This window comes from Plodia interpunctella, chromosome 7 (assembly GCF_027563975.2).
Source record: "Plodia interpunctella isolate USDA-ARS_2022_Savannah chromosome 7, ilPloInte3.2, whole genome shotgun sequence".
NCBI classification, from domain to species: domain Eukaryota; kingdom Metazoa; phylum Arthropoda; class Insecta; order Lepidoptera; family Pyralidae; genus Plodia; species Plodia interpunctella.
The window spans coordinates 447,964-469,129 of NC_071300.1; the positions used below are offsets into that span (position 1 = coordinate 447,964).

At 32.0% G+C, this 21,166-nt stretch overlaps 1 protein-coding gene across 1 annotated transcript in view; it reads left to right on the forward strand.

Annotated features, from left to right (window-relative positions):
• Nucleotides 1–1,553: 1,553 nt before the first annotated feature.
• LOC128671479 (lachesin-like) overlaps nt 1,554–21,166 on the forward strand; it is a 53,712-nt gene continuing 34,099 nt past the window's right edge. Inside the window, exon 1 of the mRNA XM_053747943.1 lies at nt 1,554–1,765. Within this exon, the coding sequence (XP_053603918.1) occupies nt 1,678–1,765 (88 nt within the window). The 5' untranslated portion in view covers nt 1,554–1,677. The remainder of the gene's footprint in view (nt 1,766–21,166) is intronic.

The window sequence follows — 21,166 nt, forward strand, 5'->3', positions numbered from 1 at the left end:
TGAATGGTTGCTAACCTTGAATTGTAAATCTATGTTAACTTGAGTTGTTTTTCTTTTTTTTGGACAAAGATGATTTTTGAGAAATTACTTAAAGTTAAAATTTTCTCGAGAAACAGTAACTAATTAATTCTTTTTAAATTACAATTCAATACAATTACAATTTCAAATTACAATATGCATATTGCCAAAAAGCTACCTATAAATATGTCTTTTAAATTTTGCAGTATGCCAATTTATAACAATTCGCTCGCTTAAGAATTTCAGGATTAAAAGTGACATTCGGTTTTATTTAGCCACAACAAGCATCTTCTCGATCACACATACAAAGTCCAAACTTTTGTGTGCGTACGTTTGTAGTACATTTACAGAAGTTTTGGCTGTTTGAAACAGATGACAGAGACAGAGAAAATATCTATGAAATATACCTAAATGAACCTTTGTCAAAATGTTAATTATTTATTTATGGAATACATTTTAATGTAAAGAGCAAATAAAATTTGTCCTACAGTTTTTGCTCATCAAAGCTGATCCGAAAACGTCTCCGAGCAGAGCTACCAACTGCGCGGAATGAAACCTTTATCTTTTCAATTTTCTTTCCCCATTCCATTGTTCGCGCTGCATATTATTTGAATATATTATCTGATTTATTAAATTACAATGGATACTCTTACTGGATTTGAAAACGCCACCCTTACTTATCCATTTGGATATTGGAAGAATTGATAATTAATGTAATTATTGAACGCAGCTTTGGAAAATAAAAAGTGTTTGTATAATCAAATTATTTATTTAGAAATTAGACGTTGACAGGCACATTTCCACGTTGAAATTTATATTATATGGTAATTTCTCAAGCTCCATATTTACTGCCATTTCGGATCGACCACTGGCTGAGAAGAATGCCAGAAGGGAATCACATTAATTAAAAAATATTTATTATTATGTTATATGAATATAAACAAAGCAATGATGCTTTGTTTATAAATATATGTTTACTCGGAGGAAAAATGTTGATTAAATTAATGGATAAATATTTTTTAAGCGTAGATGATTCTTTTATTTTTAAGCTTAGATTACTAAGCTTGGTTAGCTTAGATGATGCTTTGTTTATAAATATATCTTGGACAAACAGAAAAATATATATTTATTTGTAATGCAAAAGCTATTTTAACTCAACACTATTTCCTTTCTATCCATTCAAGGCACTATAGGAAAAATTAAGGAAATGAACTCAACAGGCGTAATACGTACTTATCGCATTTGGCGTCAAATTACTACGGCCAAAAGTCAACCGTCGTAAAACCGTCAAAAGAAACAGCATAACTCAACGGCTATGGAAAGAAAATACGGCTACATCTGATTTTGAGTCCGCGCTACACTATGGACCGAAATGTTGATCAATATACATTACTTAATTTTCTCTCGCGTCAACCCGTAGCTCACATTAAAACTAGGCAATGTACGTGAATGTGAAGACGGTGCTCCGAACGCATGCGCCAACTAACAGAATCCTTGTCACCTCTCGCTTACCAGCCAGTTCGTTATCGGCTCGGGCGAGAACCTATTCGCTTACAATTTCAAAAAAACATCGCGCGTTCGAAATTTCAAACTTTGTTTTTTAATAGCCAGTATTTTTATTTTTATTGTATTTTTTTATTGATTTTACTGGCCAGTGACATGAGTTCGAACTTTGTGATGTGTTCGATGAAGTTAAAGATAGTCGTTTTGGGAATTTCAGTGTTGTTCCAATTCACGGATTCTGTTGGTAAGTTATTTTAAAAAATATTCTTATACTTATATTATTGTATGAACAATTATGTAATTCTGAATTTATTTTAGGTTGAACAAATTAAGATAATAACAACAATACATGTTTACACACTTGATTTTATTTCAAGAAGAGCACTTGACAAAAAGTATATTTGTTAAGTAAGGCTTGACTTGTACATACATCTATTTTACATAATAAAACTTTTATTACAAATTAAAACGCATTATATAACCAAATATGTAGTTAAATAACGCATAAGTAAATAATATTTTCTTCTGATTATATATTTTGTTTAAATAGAATTGCAATCAAATGTTACATTGTTCCTAAAACTTAGAATACTCTAACAACCATTCGGAAGGTATAATACCTCTGTTTTCGGTAGTCCGTTAAGCCGGCAGAATTCGATTGGCCATGATTTGCCACTAAGATACATATCCTCAATTTGCGTTCAACAGCATTTCAATTTAATCCCACATAGACATATTCCAGGAATCTCGTACCAGTTACAAGCTCTTATTGTTAGATCTGTATTTTGTGTATTGCTCTAATGCAAACAAAGCTCTAGGTTTGTTGTGTTGTACATAAAAATATGTATTTAGTCGCTAAAAGGCGTCAATATTATCATTTTAATTACGAAGTATGAGCATATGCTTGTTGATACATCATCGAAAAAAGTCTCAATCGATCAAAACGAACTGTTAAATTATACCTATAATAAATAGTACAAAGGAATTTTTAAATCATCAAAATTTTTAAGCGAAACCGCGCGGCTTAGTTGGTATTGCAATAAATTCCGACCAACCGGCGAAAGAGCTCACAAATACAGATACAATATTTAATTACGAACAAACAGAAACATTAATTTGAATAATGCATTGTGCCGCGGGTTCGAGCGGGTAAACGTTTGCAAATCGAATGTAAATCCCGAAATAATAGCGGCGATTAACTCGATTCTCGATTACATCCCTATCGAGTTATTTCAATGGCTCACTTCGTATGCTGTGTTCTTCCGATTGGGCTTTTTGAAAATGGAATTTTATTTTTTTTAATGAATTGTATGATGATGTCCGAGTGATTTCGATCATAGCGATGACTTCAATAATTTTGTACAAGCTGGTGTGCTCACATTGTGTAGCCAATCAAAACAAATAATCCAAACTGATATTATAAATGCGAAAGTACATTTGTTTTGCATACATGTAGTTTGAAGTATGGAGAAGGACATATGGGGTAAACTATGTCCTATGTTTCATCTCGGAAAAATTTACGCGTGCGACGCCTTGAGCAAAAATCTAGTATTACATAATGCGAAATAATATACTTATTTATTTAATAGCAGTTGAGTCATTTGTGACGTGTGGTCCCGCCTTAGGATAGGACCACTTCTTATCTTCCCGTGGATGTCGTGATACTATAATACACATAGTCTTAACAGTTTAAAGGCAACAATATCATTTCCAAAGAAGGTTCACGTAACCAATTTTATTTCAATTTTACGCGAATGGGAATGCGCAAAAAATTAAAAAGTGCAAATTAATCAATCTTAATAAAGTACAAAAAGATTAATTTAAGTTTCTTTTATACAATCTTTCATCTTCCGGACTAATGAAATTGAAAAGAAAATCGGAACGAAATAAAACTCGTTAATCCAACGCCTTCCGATCATCAGAGAATCGAGCTACATTTCAATCGGCTCGATCTCTATTCAATCGAGTTGCCGCTTGGAATCGAATCTAATGATTTTTCAAAAAAAGAATCTTAGTTTTCTTTCATACAGTTTAATTGGGTTGTTCAAGTGTGGATCGTATTTTCGAACCTTACACGTGGGTTGCTTTTTAAGAATACTCTGCTTCATATAGGAAAAATATGTTATATATATCATAATTTACAATATATTTATTGCCCATGAAAATAGTATCATAATAACGACACTACATGTACCATAATATAGTACATGTAGTGTCGTTCTGTCTCTTTTCTACCTTACCTTAAAGACCTTGACTGACTCTAAGACTTGTTATAAATAAACCTCACAATAACAGACTGGAGAAAAAGGGGAGTAGTGACTAGTGTTGACGAGACGCGGAGCAAGATGGACGACGACTGAGATATCAATTTCAATACATATAATAAAATTGAAGAAAGGTAAATTTATACATTGGATATTATTTTTTAATTCTTCATGGAATATACTTAGTTACTGATATAGAATCAGATGACGAAAATATAGTTTTGGAAATTTTTGTCTGTCTGTCTGTCTGAACGCGCATCACTCGAAATCTACTGGACCGATTTGCTTGAAATTTAGTATGTAGGTACCTTTTATACCGGGTTAACATTTTAGATACATTTCATTCTGGTAAATGGTCAGGGTCCCGTAGGATAATTGAAAAACTAATTCTGAATAAAAAATGCCTCAGAATCCCGGGTTAACATCTTATAGACATTTCATCCCGGAAAATGAGGGGGATCCTGTAGGAAAATTAAAATAACAATCCACGGATCCGATTTACTTAAATTTTTTGTAGAAAGGTGTACAGAATATAAACAAATTGTTTATATCGAAGTCTGATATATATATAATGGGCGCAGTATGTATCAATATATCAATATAAAACTCTTGACTGACTGACTGACTGACAGACAACGTACACCCGAAACTGCTGGGCGGGAAGTTGAAATTAGGTGAGTGTAGGTGAGCACTAAGAGAGGATTTTTGGAAATTCTACTCCGAAGGGGGTGAAAGGGGTGAAAAACTGTAAATATGAAAGTTCTACACCGTTGAAGTTGGTGACTTAAAAATTTGGATTTTGGTTGTTTACAACAAAGTAATGAATACGTGCTTCAGATTTTTCTGAAAATTAACCCTCAACCCCTTTATAAGGGCGGGTGAAAGATTGTATGGGACTTAATACAATTTTCAAGTTAAAAAGCTGAAAATTGGCACACTTACTTTTTGTAGTAAATAACAGTAATAATAAATACATAAAATGTTTAATTTACGTTTGTGGTTAATAAAAAACCGGGACGTAAAACGTCATGGAAAATGCGATGGCACACGTTGCAGAAAGCGGGAGTGGGAGTAGGAGCGGGAAATGGGAAGGAGACACGTAGTGGGAAACAGGACGGGACACATTGCAAAAAACATGATGGCACAATATGTAGGAAACGGTACGGGATATCTACTTTACATTACATAGCAGGAAGCGGGATTTGACAAGTTTACCGGACGAGACATGGAAACAGAAAACTGAACTAAAGATGAGAAAAAATGCGAATTTGAATCATATATGTTTACCAGTCTTACAGAGTACGCGATAAAAAAATTACTGAGATTTTGCTATGAAATTCACGGCGGGCGTAGCCGCGGGCAAAATCTAGTTACAAATATACAGCATTGCCTTTTATGTGAAGACGACGCGCGACGCCCCTTCTATCCCGTCCCCTTCAATCCCCTTCAATTTTCTTGAAATTTTACATACATGTAGTTTGAAGTATTGAGAAGGACACAGGGTACCTTACATGACGGAAAATAACTGTTCCCGTGGGCAATTTACGCGGGCGAAGCTGCGGGCAAAACGCTAGTACAAAATAAAACAATAATATATATATGTGAACTAATAGCTGTCTTATTGCTGAGCAATCTCTTCTAGCCAACCTTTGGGTAGTGATAGAGGATAACAGAAGATGGCTTAATCTTTAAGTTGAACAAAAAGCTAAAATTTGTAAGAATATGATGGGATATTTCCTTATTGCTTACTATCTCATAAAAAAGTGAAAACTACAATACATGAGTCCGTATGGTATATAAACTCATGTGGCACGAGTAGAATTCGAACCTGGGACCTTTCGATCCACAGGCAGGTGTCTTAACCATTACACCATCACCGCTTCTTCTTACCGGTTCTTCAATAGAAGACATGTTTTTTTTTTTAATTTTTAAAATTGGGTGTGAGCTAGTTCGTGCTTTGGATTAAAGTTTTGACATAATATATCGTCCGAATGGGATCGCCGAGGGATATATACGTTATTTGGTTAACTCCAACTTCGTCTAACTTAACTAGAGCCTTTTTAATAAGCAATTTATACTTAAATAATACGTAAATTATTTATTTATATAAAGCTATATTAGTATATTCCATATGATTTTTTTGTGTATCAGAAAAGCTTGGATGTTAAAAATATGCAAATATGCTGATTTATCAAATAAACATGAATACTCAGTAACGTACGAGTATTGTGATATAAATAGACATATTGAAGACTTTCCCTTTATTATCGACAGCGTCTCAAGGAACTTTGAGTAAGTAGGAGAAAAATAGTAACTAGATTTGTTCATTTTATATTAATATCTGTTTTGCACTTTGCTATTAATACCTATTAGCATTACAGTAAAAGAATCAAATTAACATTTTTATTTCATTAAAAAAATAAGCCTTTTACTTGTACGTAGTGTTATTTTTAAACGACATCGACTCGCTAAAGAGCGTTAAAAACATTGATGTTTATTCGTCTGATAATTTATGTCGAATGAAAACCACTCGGGGCCTTTTCTGAGTGACTCCAATTTCAAAAATCGCACACCAAAGTCAATTAAAACGCGTAGATAAATCCGAACGTAAAATTTTACACCCAAATATAAAAGCGTCCTCATAATAATACTTTGTCACCGGCCGTAATTCAAGATGGCGTTTTAAAGGGTCCCTACTGCCGGGAGCGTCTGTAAAAAGCAAAATGGTCCATTCTGATTTCCCTGACACCGATAGAATTTCATTACGATTCATTTCGACCGATTGTGGCTTGATTTGTGATCGAATATCAATTTTTGGTGACCGTTCGATGGAGATTGTGATAACTCTTCTTGTTATTTATTAAGTCGTTGAGGTTTTTATTAAAATTTTATTATAAATACCTTTTCCATATGTTAATATCAGTACTTTACGATGCGTTACAACAAATATTCTACTTAAATCTAATAATGTAATAAGTTATTTTTATTTAATCTTAAAAATTATTTGATACTTTAAGTAAAATTTTACATAAGTGTATCCACAACATGATTCATTAGGAAGTGTGGCGTATTAATTATTGTTGTTAGTAAGTGTTAATTATTGTTGTTCGTCAATAATACAAATTTTACTAGATTAATTTTAAAGAAAATTGGAACACGGTTAGTATATAACTGGAACCCATCATCATCGTATCGAGAATATTATTGCTAACACTGGTGTCAGTTTTTATTCAAGTCGCTTAAAGGTATCTGACATTACTTTTACGACTACTTACCGCCAATAACTTGAACTAGTACAAAGTTTTCGCACGCAAGTAAAGCCCTGAAGATTGGCTAGTATGTCATAACTTTTTTAAATCTCCTTATTCCGTGCGTGGCTAAAGTTCGTTGGTAAGTTTTATGTTGTTCTTCATAGTCGCATTTTATCGCTAGACGCGAACGTCTCCGCGCTCAGAATATAAAGTACGTAGCTATTTTTGCAGCATGGTTATGTTATAATGAAATATTGTCTGTATTATTTTAAAAACACACGACATATAAAAGGGATTTATATTAAGCACAAGTATTTGGAAAATAGGACGTTTGGCGAGTGTAATTAATAATCATACCGCGCATGTCATACGACAAACTTTGACAACACTGTCTTATCGGCTCTTAGGCAAGAAAACAATTCCCAAAGAGGGTTGACGTCAAACAGTGGTTGGCCGGTCGGTTGTAAAATTACAACATTCAAATTATGTAACAAGCTATCTATAAACAAGGAAGTAATACGGAATTTTTGCTAGAAAAACTATATTATATTGAATTAGTCTCGCTTTAAGCTGTTGATGCTACTTCTTTGAACGATTATTTTAATTTTATTCACAAAGTTTGAACAATTTAAATATTTTTATTACATAATAACGCTCCTGTTAAATTCATTTCCGAACCTCTGCGCTGGAATATCAACAAATTGGATTATGTCATGTATTTTCATGGTCCGTAAAAACGGATTATATTCAATGAATCGTTCATCTGTAAACCAGTTGATGCTCGTAAAAGTCGATCAAGGGAAAGAGCTTACTGGGAATTTTTGTCACAGCCAATTAGCTAGCTGTGTTAATTTGAATGAATTAACTAAATATTTTGTGAAAATAAACAAATACCTATAATTACTTAATATAAAATAAATATGTTTTCATTGAGACTGTATAAAAGGTATATGGATTTATATAAAAGGTAGGTACTACTTTAATAAAGGTCATCACAAAATAATCCATCATAACTGAGCTTTGATCTTTTCTAGTACGAAGTGTATTATTAAGATAAAACCTTTCAGTTTCTGAAATATAAAATCATTTTCTTAGTGAAAAGATTTTTTGTGTTCTTAGATTTGCATTGGTAATATCCATGGGCTTATGTAAACTTACGTTATTACATAAATAAAAAAAAATTACGATGATATTTTATATTAATATTCTTTCTTTCTCATTATGAGAGTCAACTTATAGTATAAAAAGTGGTATTTTGGAATAATTTATAATTGTTTATATTTTTATAGTTTATATCTTTATAGATTACATATATTAGCAAATTGTTTCACTCCTAACTGATAAAGTATCAGATAGTATTTGTGTAATACGTTACATCTACACATAATATAACGCTGCTTCTTTCTACACATATTTTTAACGCTGTTCTATGCATCTAAACAGCGTTAAAAATTGTGTTTTACAAGTGAAAATACGGCTGGCCAATTACATCAGTCACATTAATTATCAAGTAGGTTAGTTTATTTGTCTGAATTTGCAAACCTGATATATGAATGATCGAATTTAGAGTTAAAACGAGAGGTCCGGTGCTAAAGCGCTTGCGCCCGCGCTTATGTACATAACGTCTTCGCGTCTTCTTAATAAGGAACTATGCTCTTGTCAGTGGATAACGTACTCGTACATAACGTCACTAGGTACGAATACTATATACATAACATTAACACGCGTTACACCAAAAATCATCAAAACAGTTAATTATAGTAAATATTATAATTTATAATCACTTTGTTACAAAATCTAAACTAATTGTGGTAAAAATTATGAATATATAAAAAGTAAATTTACTGGTCATGTAATAAACTAAATTTGCTATGTGAATCGAAATCAAATCAAAATCAAATCATTTATTCAGAAATTTGGCCTTCACAGGCACTTTTTCACGTCATATTCTAAATTAAATGATGTTTACCAAAGCTACAAACTACTAGCATTTCGGAACGACCACTGCTGAGAAGAAATGCCTAAAGAAATTCATTCAAACAGTGTTGGTCCGTATTATGCCAGAAGGGCTTACCATTTTTTAAATACAAATTTATATATAATTTTTTATCAGTAATATAACAATGTAAGTACACAATAAAGTACGTGGTCAAAAGGTATACTGAAATATATTATGATTGTGATCAAGTGCTGATGAAAGGATATATATATACATAGTTTACATTGCACATATTATTTCATATAATGTGAAAATGAAGAGTGGAAATATTTAGAGTACATCTAAATATAATACATATATAACTCGCAAGTGTAGATAAAACATAAGATTCTCTCTCATACTCGCGTATTTCCGGTAAACGGTGCAATTGCGATCAGAGCTCAAGATCGCTGGGCTGGTAAATAAAAATAATATGTAAATAAAAATATTTCGCCTGATATAATTAATGTTTATTTTGTATCGATTTATAACTCTTAGTTATAAATCGATACAAAATATTAGTCTATAAGGTCTTAGTTACCTTAAGATTCATAAATTGATACAAAATAAAAATATCAGTCGCTCTTGATAAATAATAAATAGTCTTAATAAATAAAGTCATCGTTTAAACCTCTGGGCTAGGAAATCTTTACCTTAATTGGATATCAACCGACTAGCGGAAAGGGCAGCCATGTAATTGCGGAGATCCCACAGAGCTGAAGTCAACCGCCCTTAACTGTTAGGCACTATGTACATCATTAGGTGTGGTTTGTGTACCTTAAAAACAGGCGAACGCTACATATAATATTTTATTTATTTTAAAGTTTATTTTATTTTATAATTTAAAATTTATTTTAAAAATATTTTTCTATAATTCCTTTTTCTGTAAAGTATTCTGTATTTCTGTAATCTTTCATTTGTTTAACTTTATAACAAAAATATGGCTTTAAAGACTAGGCTTTTTATACCAATAGCATGAGAGAGAAAAGGAAATTTTTGAACTCTATCTCGTTTATAACAATGAGACGTTAAAATTTATATCATGCAAAAATATTTTATTAAATAAGAAACTTATTCAAAATCAAGCCTTTTGCCTTTTGCGCATATAATTAAGTTTCAATATTATAACTGTACCTTTAATTTTATTATGTGCAATAAATGGTTATATTTTTTAGTGTACAATTATTATTTAACATAATTAAATCGGTAATAACGTTGTATTGAATTTTAAATGCCTTATTTAGCAGTCGATTATGACATATTACAGAATATCTACGCTAACCAGACAAACATAGTTTCCTATATTGTCACATCAAAGCACCCTATCTTGCCCCAGACCTCGAAAACTGTGTTTTATAGCCACTGCGGTTGACTAACAAGTCGTCAGGCTAACTGGATGGTGTTGGGAACAGATCTTGCTACACAGAAAATTGTTGATTCAAAGCCAGAATTATTCGAAAAATCTTTCACTTTTATTTGCTTTTATTTAGTTTCCCAGTGTTTGTCTGTAACCAAATCTTACTTACTTCACTATATTCCGCTCAATTTAACTTACTTCCACTTGTAGATAGATAGATAGATACAATCTTTATCAATAAATAATAAATAAATATATTAGGACAAATCACACAGATCATGTTAAACTTGTGTTATGGGATACTAACTCAACAATACCATATTTTATAACAAAATATACCTATAGATAAACATTCAAGACCCGGATCAATCAGAAAAAGATCATTTTCCATCATAACCCAACCGGGAATCGAACCCAGGTCCTCTCGGTTCAGTGGCAAGAACTTTACCACTGCGCCACCGAGGTCGTCAAATTCTTCTTGTCTCAAATCGTTATGTGTAGCCACAACCACATAAGAGTGTGTTGCAGCTGTCCAAAACGGACACGACTCAGCGGTACTATTGTACCCGGAGGGGCAATACACTGACTCAGTTGTGACCTTAAGGTACCTAGATGCTAGTGCGAGATACTAAGACGATGATAGTGGAAGTGATTGCTGTTCAATAATTGACCACACATTTGTAGTTATATAAATTACAATTGTAGTTATATAAATAAATCAATATATATAGTTAAAATTTGAACAACGGATAGAAAACATATATAAGAACTACTTAAACTAACTCAGCGACAGATATATTTTTTTTCTTGTATTACATACACTGTATATGTACAATATAGTAAATATATGATAACATGACTAGAGTTTGGAAACTATCCTCCTTACCTCAGTAACTTGAGATTATTTCTCCCATCACTACGTGAAACCCACTAGATACCGCAAATTTTCCTACAACGCACCCCAATGGGCGTAATCGGCCGACAACGGAAGGGTACGTGAGGCTATTTGATAAAATACCCTTATAAGCCCTACGAGTAACAATACTGTTGATAAATACTTGTGTTTATTTCACTGACTCCCGTAGACGAATGTGCGGTATAAACCGGAAAAATCATGGCTGTCATATCTGACTTTTTTGTAGCATTTAATGTTTCGCTTATGAGGATAGAGAGAGTACCTATTTGTTTTCGGCGGGTTACAGTTTATGTGTTTTGTTTTATTAATGTTATTTTTTGACGAAGCAGTTTTTCTCATTAAAATGAATTGTTTTTGTGATTTTAGTTTTTATGTAAGTGAATATCTTCACTTTGGTTTTTTATATTTAAAAAAATGTTAATAAATTAATGTCCTTGTTTGATACTCTTTGTGATCTTAAATACGGAGTATTACTGTACATTTATCCCACCAGAGTACAGCACTGTATGTTAGGTACACAAAAGCTTTGCCGCCTTTTGCAATGATGTTTATTTTAAAGTACTTTATTAATCCTTTCATTATGTAAGCATTTGTGTGTGAAAATATACATCAATGTAGCACATTCGGTTTAGGTTCCGAAATATTGGTAACAATCGTTTTCCATAAGATAAAAAATTTAGAAAACTATGGAATACGCCTCACGCTGTATCTCGATACCGCGTGAGGCGTATTCCATAGTTTTCTAAATTTGACTGGAAACGGTCGAAAAGAAGCTCGGAACACTTCACACGTGAAGACCTATTAAAATATGGACTTCATACAGGTAACATCAAGTTTATCAGTTTATGACCACATTTGACCAAATAATACCTAAGATGATAATATTTTCAGAATAATGCACTAATTCTTCCTTTTTCCTTTAAACTCGCACCACGATTGCGTATAAGGTATTTTTGGTCGTAAATCTGCAACAATATTGAAAATTGGCGCTTTTTGCCTCCATTGGAAATGTTTGTGTACCTTAGTCGTACCAGTAGCGCCATCTGCGCTGAGCTTTGCGTAATATTATTATTAGTATTTAATTTCATCAAGTTGAAAAGAAAAATGAATAGTAAAAAAAAAACTGGCCAGTGATAATATGTAGATTTAGAATTATTTACGTTTTGAAAAGAGTGAGACTTGATTACATATAGGTATAAACAGCATAATTTAAGAATTTTAATTACATTTTATGATATTACACAAACAGAACGATTATTTTGAATATTTTATTTTTCTCTTTGGTATTAAAACAATCCTTAAAAATATTTAAATAATTTTCACAATAAATGTATCTCAAAAGTTCCGGATAAACAGTAGTATTACAGTTCATTATCATTAAAGCCGGTATAAAGTCAGTAAGCACTATAATATGTACGAGTAGACTATATAAGACAGCCAGTGCCGACTTGAGAGCTCGATAGCTGCCATCAATCTAAAAAACAAAGCATTACTCACTGTTTGCGGCTCGAATCACAATCGATTTTAAACTTTTTTTAAGCGTCAAGTAGACTCTGCGCGAATCGTCGCAAGTTTGGGGAAGGCGAAAAATTATAAATAATTCTGTGAAATATTTTGGGAATAAATGTATGGAATATTATTTTTTTCGAAACAATAGAATGGAGTACTTTAGGAATAACCCACTGCGGTTAGATTTTGGAATGCGCTTTCTGAAAATATCAGAGGATCCTGGAGCGTGCGAGTTTTAAGTTTCTTACAGGCAAATTTTACTTGTCGAACTTGGTTCCGCAGTATTATGAACTGATATGAGCCGGCACTATAATAATAATCGAATAAACTGCAAAAAATGCAATAATTATATATTTTTTGTGGTCTTTAAAGTCTAGATCTGGACATTTACCTTAATTACATGAATTCTTACAAAAAATAATAATTACCTAACTTCCTCTATAGGTATATACTAATATGAAAATTACAATACCGCGGACGGAGCAAGCAACAACTACTTAACTTAGTATATACAAGTAGATCATACGTATATAGTAAAAGAATTATCGTAATTATTATTTTGTTATGAAATCGTGTATTTTCATAATTTGGAGTATTTAATGTCTGCAACATCACTGTACAACGCAAGTAAATACATCAACAATGCAGTTCCCGAGTGCATTGTAACTGAACAAACGCAAACAGAACGATTCGGAACTTCGGAACAAAGTTTTTGTTCCGCAAAATTGCAGTTGCTGGTTTGTTTTACATTACCGGACAGTTTCGGAACTGCGGGATATGCTGGGCTGTTGGTTTTCAATGGGGACATCACTCTATAGTACACAAATGTACTATAGAAAGATGCCCCCATCGTAGTCCCCAATGTAGTAACAGAATTATTGCTACTATAAGTTATAACTGATTTACTCTTTCATACATATCGAAGAGTAGGTACTCATATAAAAGCTTAATTTAAATTTCAATGAATTTTCTTTATATTTTTCCTATTTTTAAATACTTCCACTTTATAACATTAGTGTAGATGAATGGATGGTAAATATATTTTTTAATTCCGACAAAAATTTTTCATTTGTTTGCAAAACTTTGTTTTTCCATCAAATTTGTTGCGACAAAGATAACAGGTTTGTTTGGAGCTAACTGGCCAATTGAATGGGCAGTTGCATTTAAATTCAATGCAAAAAAGCGATAGAAACATAACAACACAAATGTTGGCTCCATTTTACTATATTTGTTTCCACAATTGTTGTGTAACTCTAGCTTTCATGGAGTCGTTCCAATAGTTTTTTGTCTGAATTTATACAATTGATAAAAATGCATCGGAAATATTGAATACAGAATGAAACATTATTTGCCTATCATATTTAGGGTGGGCTGCATCAGTCAACTTTGACGTTAACCTTAACCCGCGCTGAAAACGAAAAGTACGTCATTTTATGTAAAAAAAAATTCAAATCATTTATTCAGAAATTAGACCTTCACAGGCACTTTTTCTCGTCAATCTTTAAATTTATAGTTATTTCTCACAAGCTAGAAACTACTGGCATTTCGGAACGACCACTGCTGAGAAGAAATGCCGAAAGAAACTCGTTTGAACAGTGTTGGTCCCTATCATGCCAGATCGGCTTACCATTATTGTTTCTTACAAAAAATTTTTTTTTTCTTTTCTTTCTAATAATATATAAAAGTACATAATGTACATAGTCAAAAGGTATATCAAAACAGGTTATGATTGTGATCCGAGTGCTGATTATAATATATATATATATATATCGATGTGAAACACAATTAACTTACATGAAAATATATGAGAAACGAGATGACCAGTTCCCTCTGGCAGCACCCGTTCACGAGTTGACGCATGGGACAGCCATCGCGTAGCTCAACCATAATAGAGGGAACCTCACGACCCGGCCCACGACGCCACCACCAGATTGACCATTTGAGTGAGCATGACACACTCGATTCCCATGACTTCATAATTACAATTCTTACTCGTCGAAATAGAAGTATAATTCAGACACTTGAAGATCACAAATCACGTACATGTTTTACAAATAAAATTTAAATGCCATACGAATTATTATAACAAAATTCAAAATTGTGAATAAAATAATAAAAAACAGTAAAATAAAAATTAGGAGATCATGTGTGGAGTGGCAAAGTTGTCGGGAGGATCCAAGCGTTTTTATCAGTCAAATAGGCGTTAATTGTGTAATACGCTTTATCCATTAAATTTTTCTTAACATAAATTTTAAAATTTTTCATTGGCAGATTAATAGCCTCTGCAGGGAGTTTATTGAATAATTTTACACTTTGACCCACGAAAGACCGCCGAACCTTTTTAAGCCTGAATCTATTCATACAAAGTTTGTGCTTATTTCTAGTGTTTACACTATTTACTTCGTTTAATTTTTTATATAAATGTAAATTTGATTTGACAAAAATAAGCACATCAAAGATATACGGACATACCACAGTGAGGATGTTAATTGATTTGAAGAGTTCTTGAAGAGAATCTCGAGGTTTTAACCCATAAATAAAACGGATAGCTCTTTTCTGTAATACAAAAATTTACATAAGTATTTTATTATATGTTAGCGTCAACTCACACTTACGTAAAAAACTACTTTAAATTACTCAATAAAATTACCTTTCTTCACTATTTCTAAATTATTCGAATATTATCTTATATTAAAATTATATTAGCATTAAAATATAATTTATCGAACAATGTTTACATAATAATATTTTTATATAACTTTGACTGATTCCTGACGCATGCAAATTGGCTGTGTCAATTACGCTACGCTTATCCAAAGCGTTGCTCGCCATGCGTTATAATGATTACACATTTTTAAAAGTAACATTTAATAATAAATTCATGGTGCATGAAAGTATTTCATCATTAGATTCCAAAACGGCGATTGTACAAGCTTTTATATAACTTGCAATGCATGTAAGTATATGTCAGGGTGGAATCTTGTAACTCTATGTTGAAGTAGGTAACCTCAACTAATTACGTTGAAATTTTGAACACCATTTCGTTTTGATGACAGTATATTATTATAATAAGCTTAGTAGTAGCTTAGTAGTAGCTTAGTAGTAGCTTAGTAGTAGCTTAGTAGTAGCTAAGTAGTAGCTTTGTAGTAACTTAGTAGTATTTTAGTAGTAGCTTAGTAGTAGCTTAGTAATAGCTCAGTAATAACTTAGTAGTTGTAGTAGCTTTGCTTTCCGTTGTTTGTCTGTCTGTCTGTATGTTTGCTTATATCTTTAACATTGGGCAACGGATTTTGATATGGGTGTTTGAATAGAGTTATTCAAGAGGAAGGTTTACCACAATATAAAATAGTTTAATAATAGAATACAGTTAACACGCAATAAAGAGATATAATCCGTTCCATAAATTATTTTAGCAGTAAAACTATAAATGTTAGCATTAGAAATAGCCGGAAATTTAACAGAAAATCCGGCAAATGTGTGCAGACAGAAAGGCAGTAATTTTAAACGCTAATTTGAACCATTACGCGATGGTTAGTGTTTGTGGCGGGTAGATTACGGCTTTGAACAATGGCCTTAAAACACAGGTTTAAATAAACGTATGTTTGGAAATGTTCAGGTTTTTAGGTATTTCTCGAATTTGCGAGTATGAAAACAACGTGAGGAATGATAAATAGATTTTTAATAAATATATAAGCCTGTGTATTTGAGGCCAGCAATAAATACTTCAAGATATTTATTTATTAAAAAAAAAATATTGTTGTCGTATTTGTTTTTAGATTTTTCAAGCCTCTCAGAAAGTGGCAGTATTTATTTTTATCGATAACATCTGTTGACATTCTTGAAATCGTTTTGACGTTGATGTTTTTTGGCCTAATCTGCGGGCACGTCAGTGCCACCGTAAGTAGAGCAAAAAAAAGGCACGTAACATCCTTTTCTCGAAGCAATTCAGGCCAAGTTCGAACCCCAATAACTTCGTTGTGGATAAAACAGGAAGCCTGCATTATCAGTAACTAAGCAGGTATTGTATAAACACTGTAAATTTAAAATTTCACTCAATCTGAACTAGTAGTTTAAGAATTGTAACTTTTTAAAGTTTCTTGATTTTGTCACTCACTCACTCACTGACTGACCGATCATCAAAAGTCTAAGGCACTTGGCCAAATCAATCTATTTATTTAAAATTAGTTATTATCACATTAATATTAAAAATATTTTAGATTTTTAATATTGATGTGATAATAACTTGCGTAATAACTTAAGACAGAAGGTTCCTTATGTGGGGACTAAATAAATTAATCGACTTTGTTACATGGATCTCACAACTTTTTACGGTAGAAAAACTGAGCTGCGAGACTTGGGTTTATTACGGCATGTTTTTGATGGCATTTTATTTATAAATAAACGAAATTACTCGAACTTCTGGTAAATTACATATCGATATCTGTGGCTATATTGGTTTAAAATGTTTCCACATCATTCATTATATTAATAAGTTAAATAATGATAATAATTTAGCCATTTACAACTTTTCATTACATTTACAAAAGTTATATTAACATTACAGTATTAATGAAAATATTAATATTGATATCATTTGCATAAATGAACATTTAACATGAATAATCAATGAAATAATTTTATTTCATTTAAAATTGTAAATTTTGCTTTTTACAATTCATGACATTTTTTAATTAATTTTCCTAACAGAAAAGGAATTATGAACATATTTTTTTACCTAAATTCAGTAGATCATTAGATAGTTTCGTTTTAAAATAGACATGTATGGAAGTGTAAATTTTTTGGAAGTGCTCATAATCTAGTGGTTAAGACGCCTGCCTGTGATCCAAAAGTACCAGTTATGAATCCTATTCATGTCAAATTAATGTATACCTATGTTTTATTATTAGGTATTTCAATTTAATTTAGTTAATTAGTTTTGAGGTATTAGTAGAAGTCATGTCAAGTAAATAATAAAAATTAAATCACAACATATTGTCATTTAGGGATTCCGTAACATAATAATATTTTTAAATAAGAAGCTTTGATGGTTCCGCCTATGCTTGCTATACACTGTCACTAAACTCAAACAGATCCGTCGCGAATGAATGAACATTGCGCATTTTGTGTGCGAGATTTTATTTTCCGCCAACATAATCGAGCAATGTATGCGGCAACCGCCAAATTTTGGCAAACTTTTTGCCGATAGTATTTAGCCAGTATTGTAAAACTAGCAGAGCATAATCCATCTCTCAGTTGACAAAAGTAATCGCCAGAAACTATTCCACATTAAAGGCACGTGATATAAACGTATCCGTCCACACCGCCATTTGTTACCGCCAAAAAAGGTCAGATTCCACAATTAAATGTCAATGTGTCCTTTTGATAAATTGACTCACTTGATAAGTGTTATATATTTGTACGTCAATCATACTCCTACGCAAGGAATTCTAGAGAGTTCTTGAGAGAAGCCTAGGTAGTGAAACTATGATTATTTTATCAGCTGCGAATTTTCTGTACAATATTACATCGAAATAATTTATCAAGGTATTTTTCGCGAAGAACCCTTCATTTATCGAAATTATATTATATTCTGCTAATCAATATGCATTGTTGGTCCATAGCTGCATCAAAATATCAGTCTGTTTGCTGTCTATCACGTTTTCACGGCTAATTCGGTACCATGGTAAACAAAGGCTACCGCGGTCGCTGTTTCCTATAATAATTAATAAAAAACGAACAAACACAATTACGTGAATTTCTGTCCTCAAAATGTTTCAAAAAACGAATTCAATTAACTTTATCTGAACCCACACTGTCCTCCTGTAAAACCGATCGTAAAGATAAAACTATCCGAACGCGCGGGCAATTTGGAAAAAGCCATGGACACTGCATTTTTTATTGTGACCAAGAATCATAGACTAAATATAAAAAGCGCAATAATAAAACATCAAATTGGTTTGTTTGTAATATCTTGTACAAAGAACACAATTTAAAGTAAGTACATAAATTTATTCATATTATTTACGTCTGTTATCTTATCTGATTTATATGATTTGCTATCTCAACGACAAAATAAATTTTTAATAATACCCTTTGTTAGACCAACAGCTGCACACACTGCCTATACTTGGTAATACTTGCGTCGCGTGAACAAATTACATGTGATCGGTCAAGGCTAAATTTAAGTGCCCTTTGATTCGTTTAAAATTATTGTTTCTAATTTCTCTTCGTCAAACCTTGTTGGCCTAAAGTTACAACGCGCAATTATTATCTAGTCTTAATAGATTTTTCCTGCATTTTAATAATTTAGCCTTATAATTATTGCTACAATTTTAGAATCTCCATTGTAAAACATCCCAAAATCGTTTGGAATTTATTTCTTTAGACTTAACAGTAACCTAGTTTAATAATATTTGAGACAATATTCTCATATCAAATGTATGTATGTAATAATAATAATTTCGAAATGTACAACAATATGTTAAAACTTAAGTCGGACAGCAGGCGGTGCAGGGGGGCTAAATTGACTATACTAAATTAAGAATAATAAAAATGTACGGAAAAAAATTTAAGCAAAACGTTTGTGTACCAACCTAAATTGGTAATACAAAAAATTAGGGGAACCAATAGAGGGAACCAATATTTTATAGCAAACTTTCAGCTAACCAAAATAATTGTGATTCTTGTTTACTCAGTGAATAAACAGATGCTCAAACTTCTCAGAAGTTCTAGTTCGAAATGGTACCTATTAGAATGTAGTAAAAGAAAACGCGAACAAAAGCTTCCAAATATCGGAAAACGATGAATGTAGACAGTCGATTAACTCAAAAAAGCTTCAAAAAGCTGCTGATTCTCACCCACCGATTGTTCTGGCTCGTCCGGTGCTTTTGTGGAAATTTATTGCTTCACTTTCAGGTTTTATGTGTTTGGGAAAGAGGCTTTGACAAATTATATTTAGGAAATACGACAATTGATTTTTATCACGAACGAGAAGAATATAAAGTTGTTGCCTGGGGCCGCTCCCATGGGAATTTTGAGATAAAATATAGCCTGTAGCAAACTTGGATAATGTACCTTTCTAATGGTGAAATAATGTTTTAAATAGGTTCGGTAGTTTCGGAGATTACCCGCCTCAAACACACAAACTCACAAACGCTTACCTCTTTATAATAATAGTATAGATTGTAAACTAGAGCTCATACATGTGAAGTTGAAATTTCTGCAGATAATGTATTTTTGTTGACGCTATAACAACAAATACTAAAAAACAGAATAAAATAAAAATTGAGGGGGAGCCCTAGGGGGTTCCCTATAATTTTTGTATAAATAATTTTGGTTCATGAGTCCGATTCACACTTGGCCACTTTTATTTATGATTAAGTGACATAGACTTATGTTACTTACTGACTTATGACTTAGTTACATAGCTCCGTCCCACTTTCATCAAGGTACTCGTATTTCAACGAAAGAAATGGCTTTGCTAACAATCTTGATAAAATTGCCTATACCCTAAGTACCGTTATGTCACTAGTGAAAAATGTGGTTTCTTCTAGAACTTTGGAAATTTGTTGATCAGATTCGAAGATTACCCATTGAACTCTAACTGTTAGTGTAGATACATAATTTTGAGTACAGAACGCTGTTCGTTTTCGAAATGAAGAATTCGGAAAAAGGTAATATTCCATTTATAACAAAAAAAAAGCAAGAAAACCCGCAATCTATCACTGTACTGTAACAATTTGTTGCTTGCTTTTTATTCGTAAACATTTTATTCGCAGCAATTTATAAAGTCAATGGTTCGCTGCATCAGGTATGCGCCAATCATTAAATGGAAAAGATTTTGATATTTAAAACATTTTACTCACTATTAATATAAAAGCAGCAGTGTTTCTATTTAAACCTGAACAGTTTACTAATATGTGTTTTAAATTTGTCATTAATAATCGTGGAAGAGATTTCTGTGAAATGAGAATGAAAAAATATATTTATCAATATAGGCCTTCTGGCATAATGTTGTGTAATCCTGTTTCATTGGGTATTTCTCCTCAGCAGAGGTCAAACTGAAATGCATGTAGTTCATAGTTTCTAGAGAAATCACTACATAACATAACATTGGCCTGTCTAAATACAGATTTTTTTGACATCGATTTTCATTTCCCAGAATTCTATTTCACGATTTTTAATATATATTCTTTTTATTAAATCGAATAATGAATAATCACAATTTCATATTATAGACAAAAACTGTTACAAAACTGTTCATAAAAATATATTTCAGTATTAGACCAAAAAATTAAAATTGAAAACAATTTAATTTCTTATGTATCAATTTACTAATAACAAATAAATTACTGTTAATTTCGTTAGAGA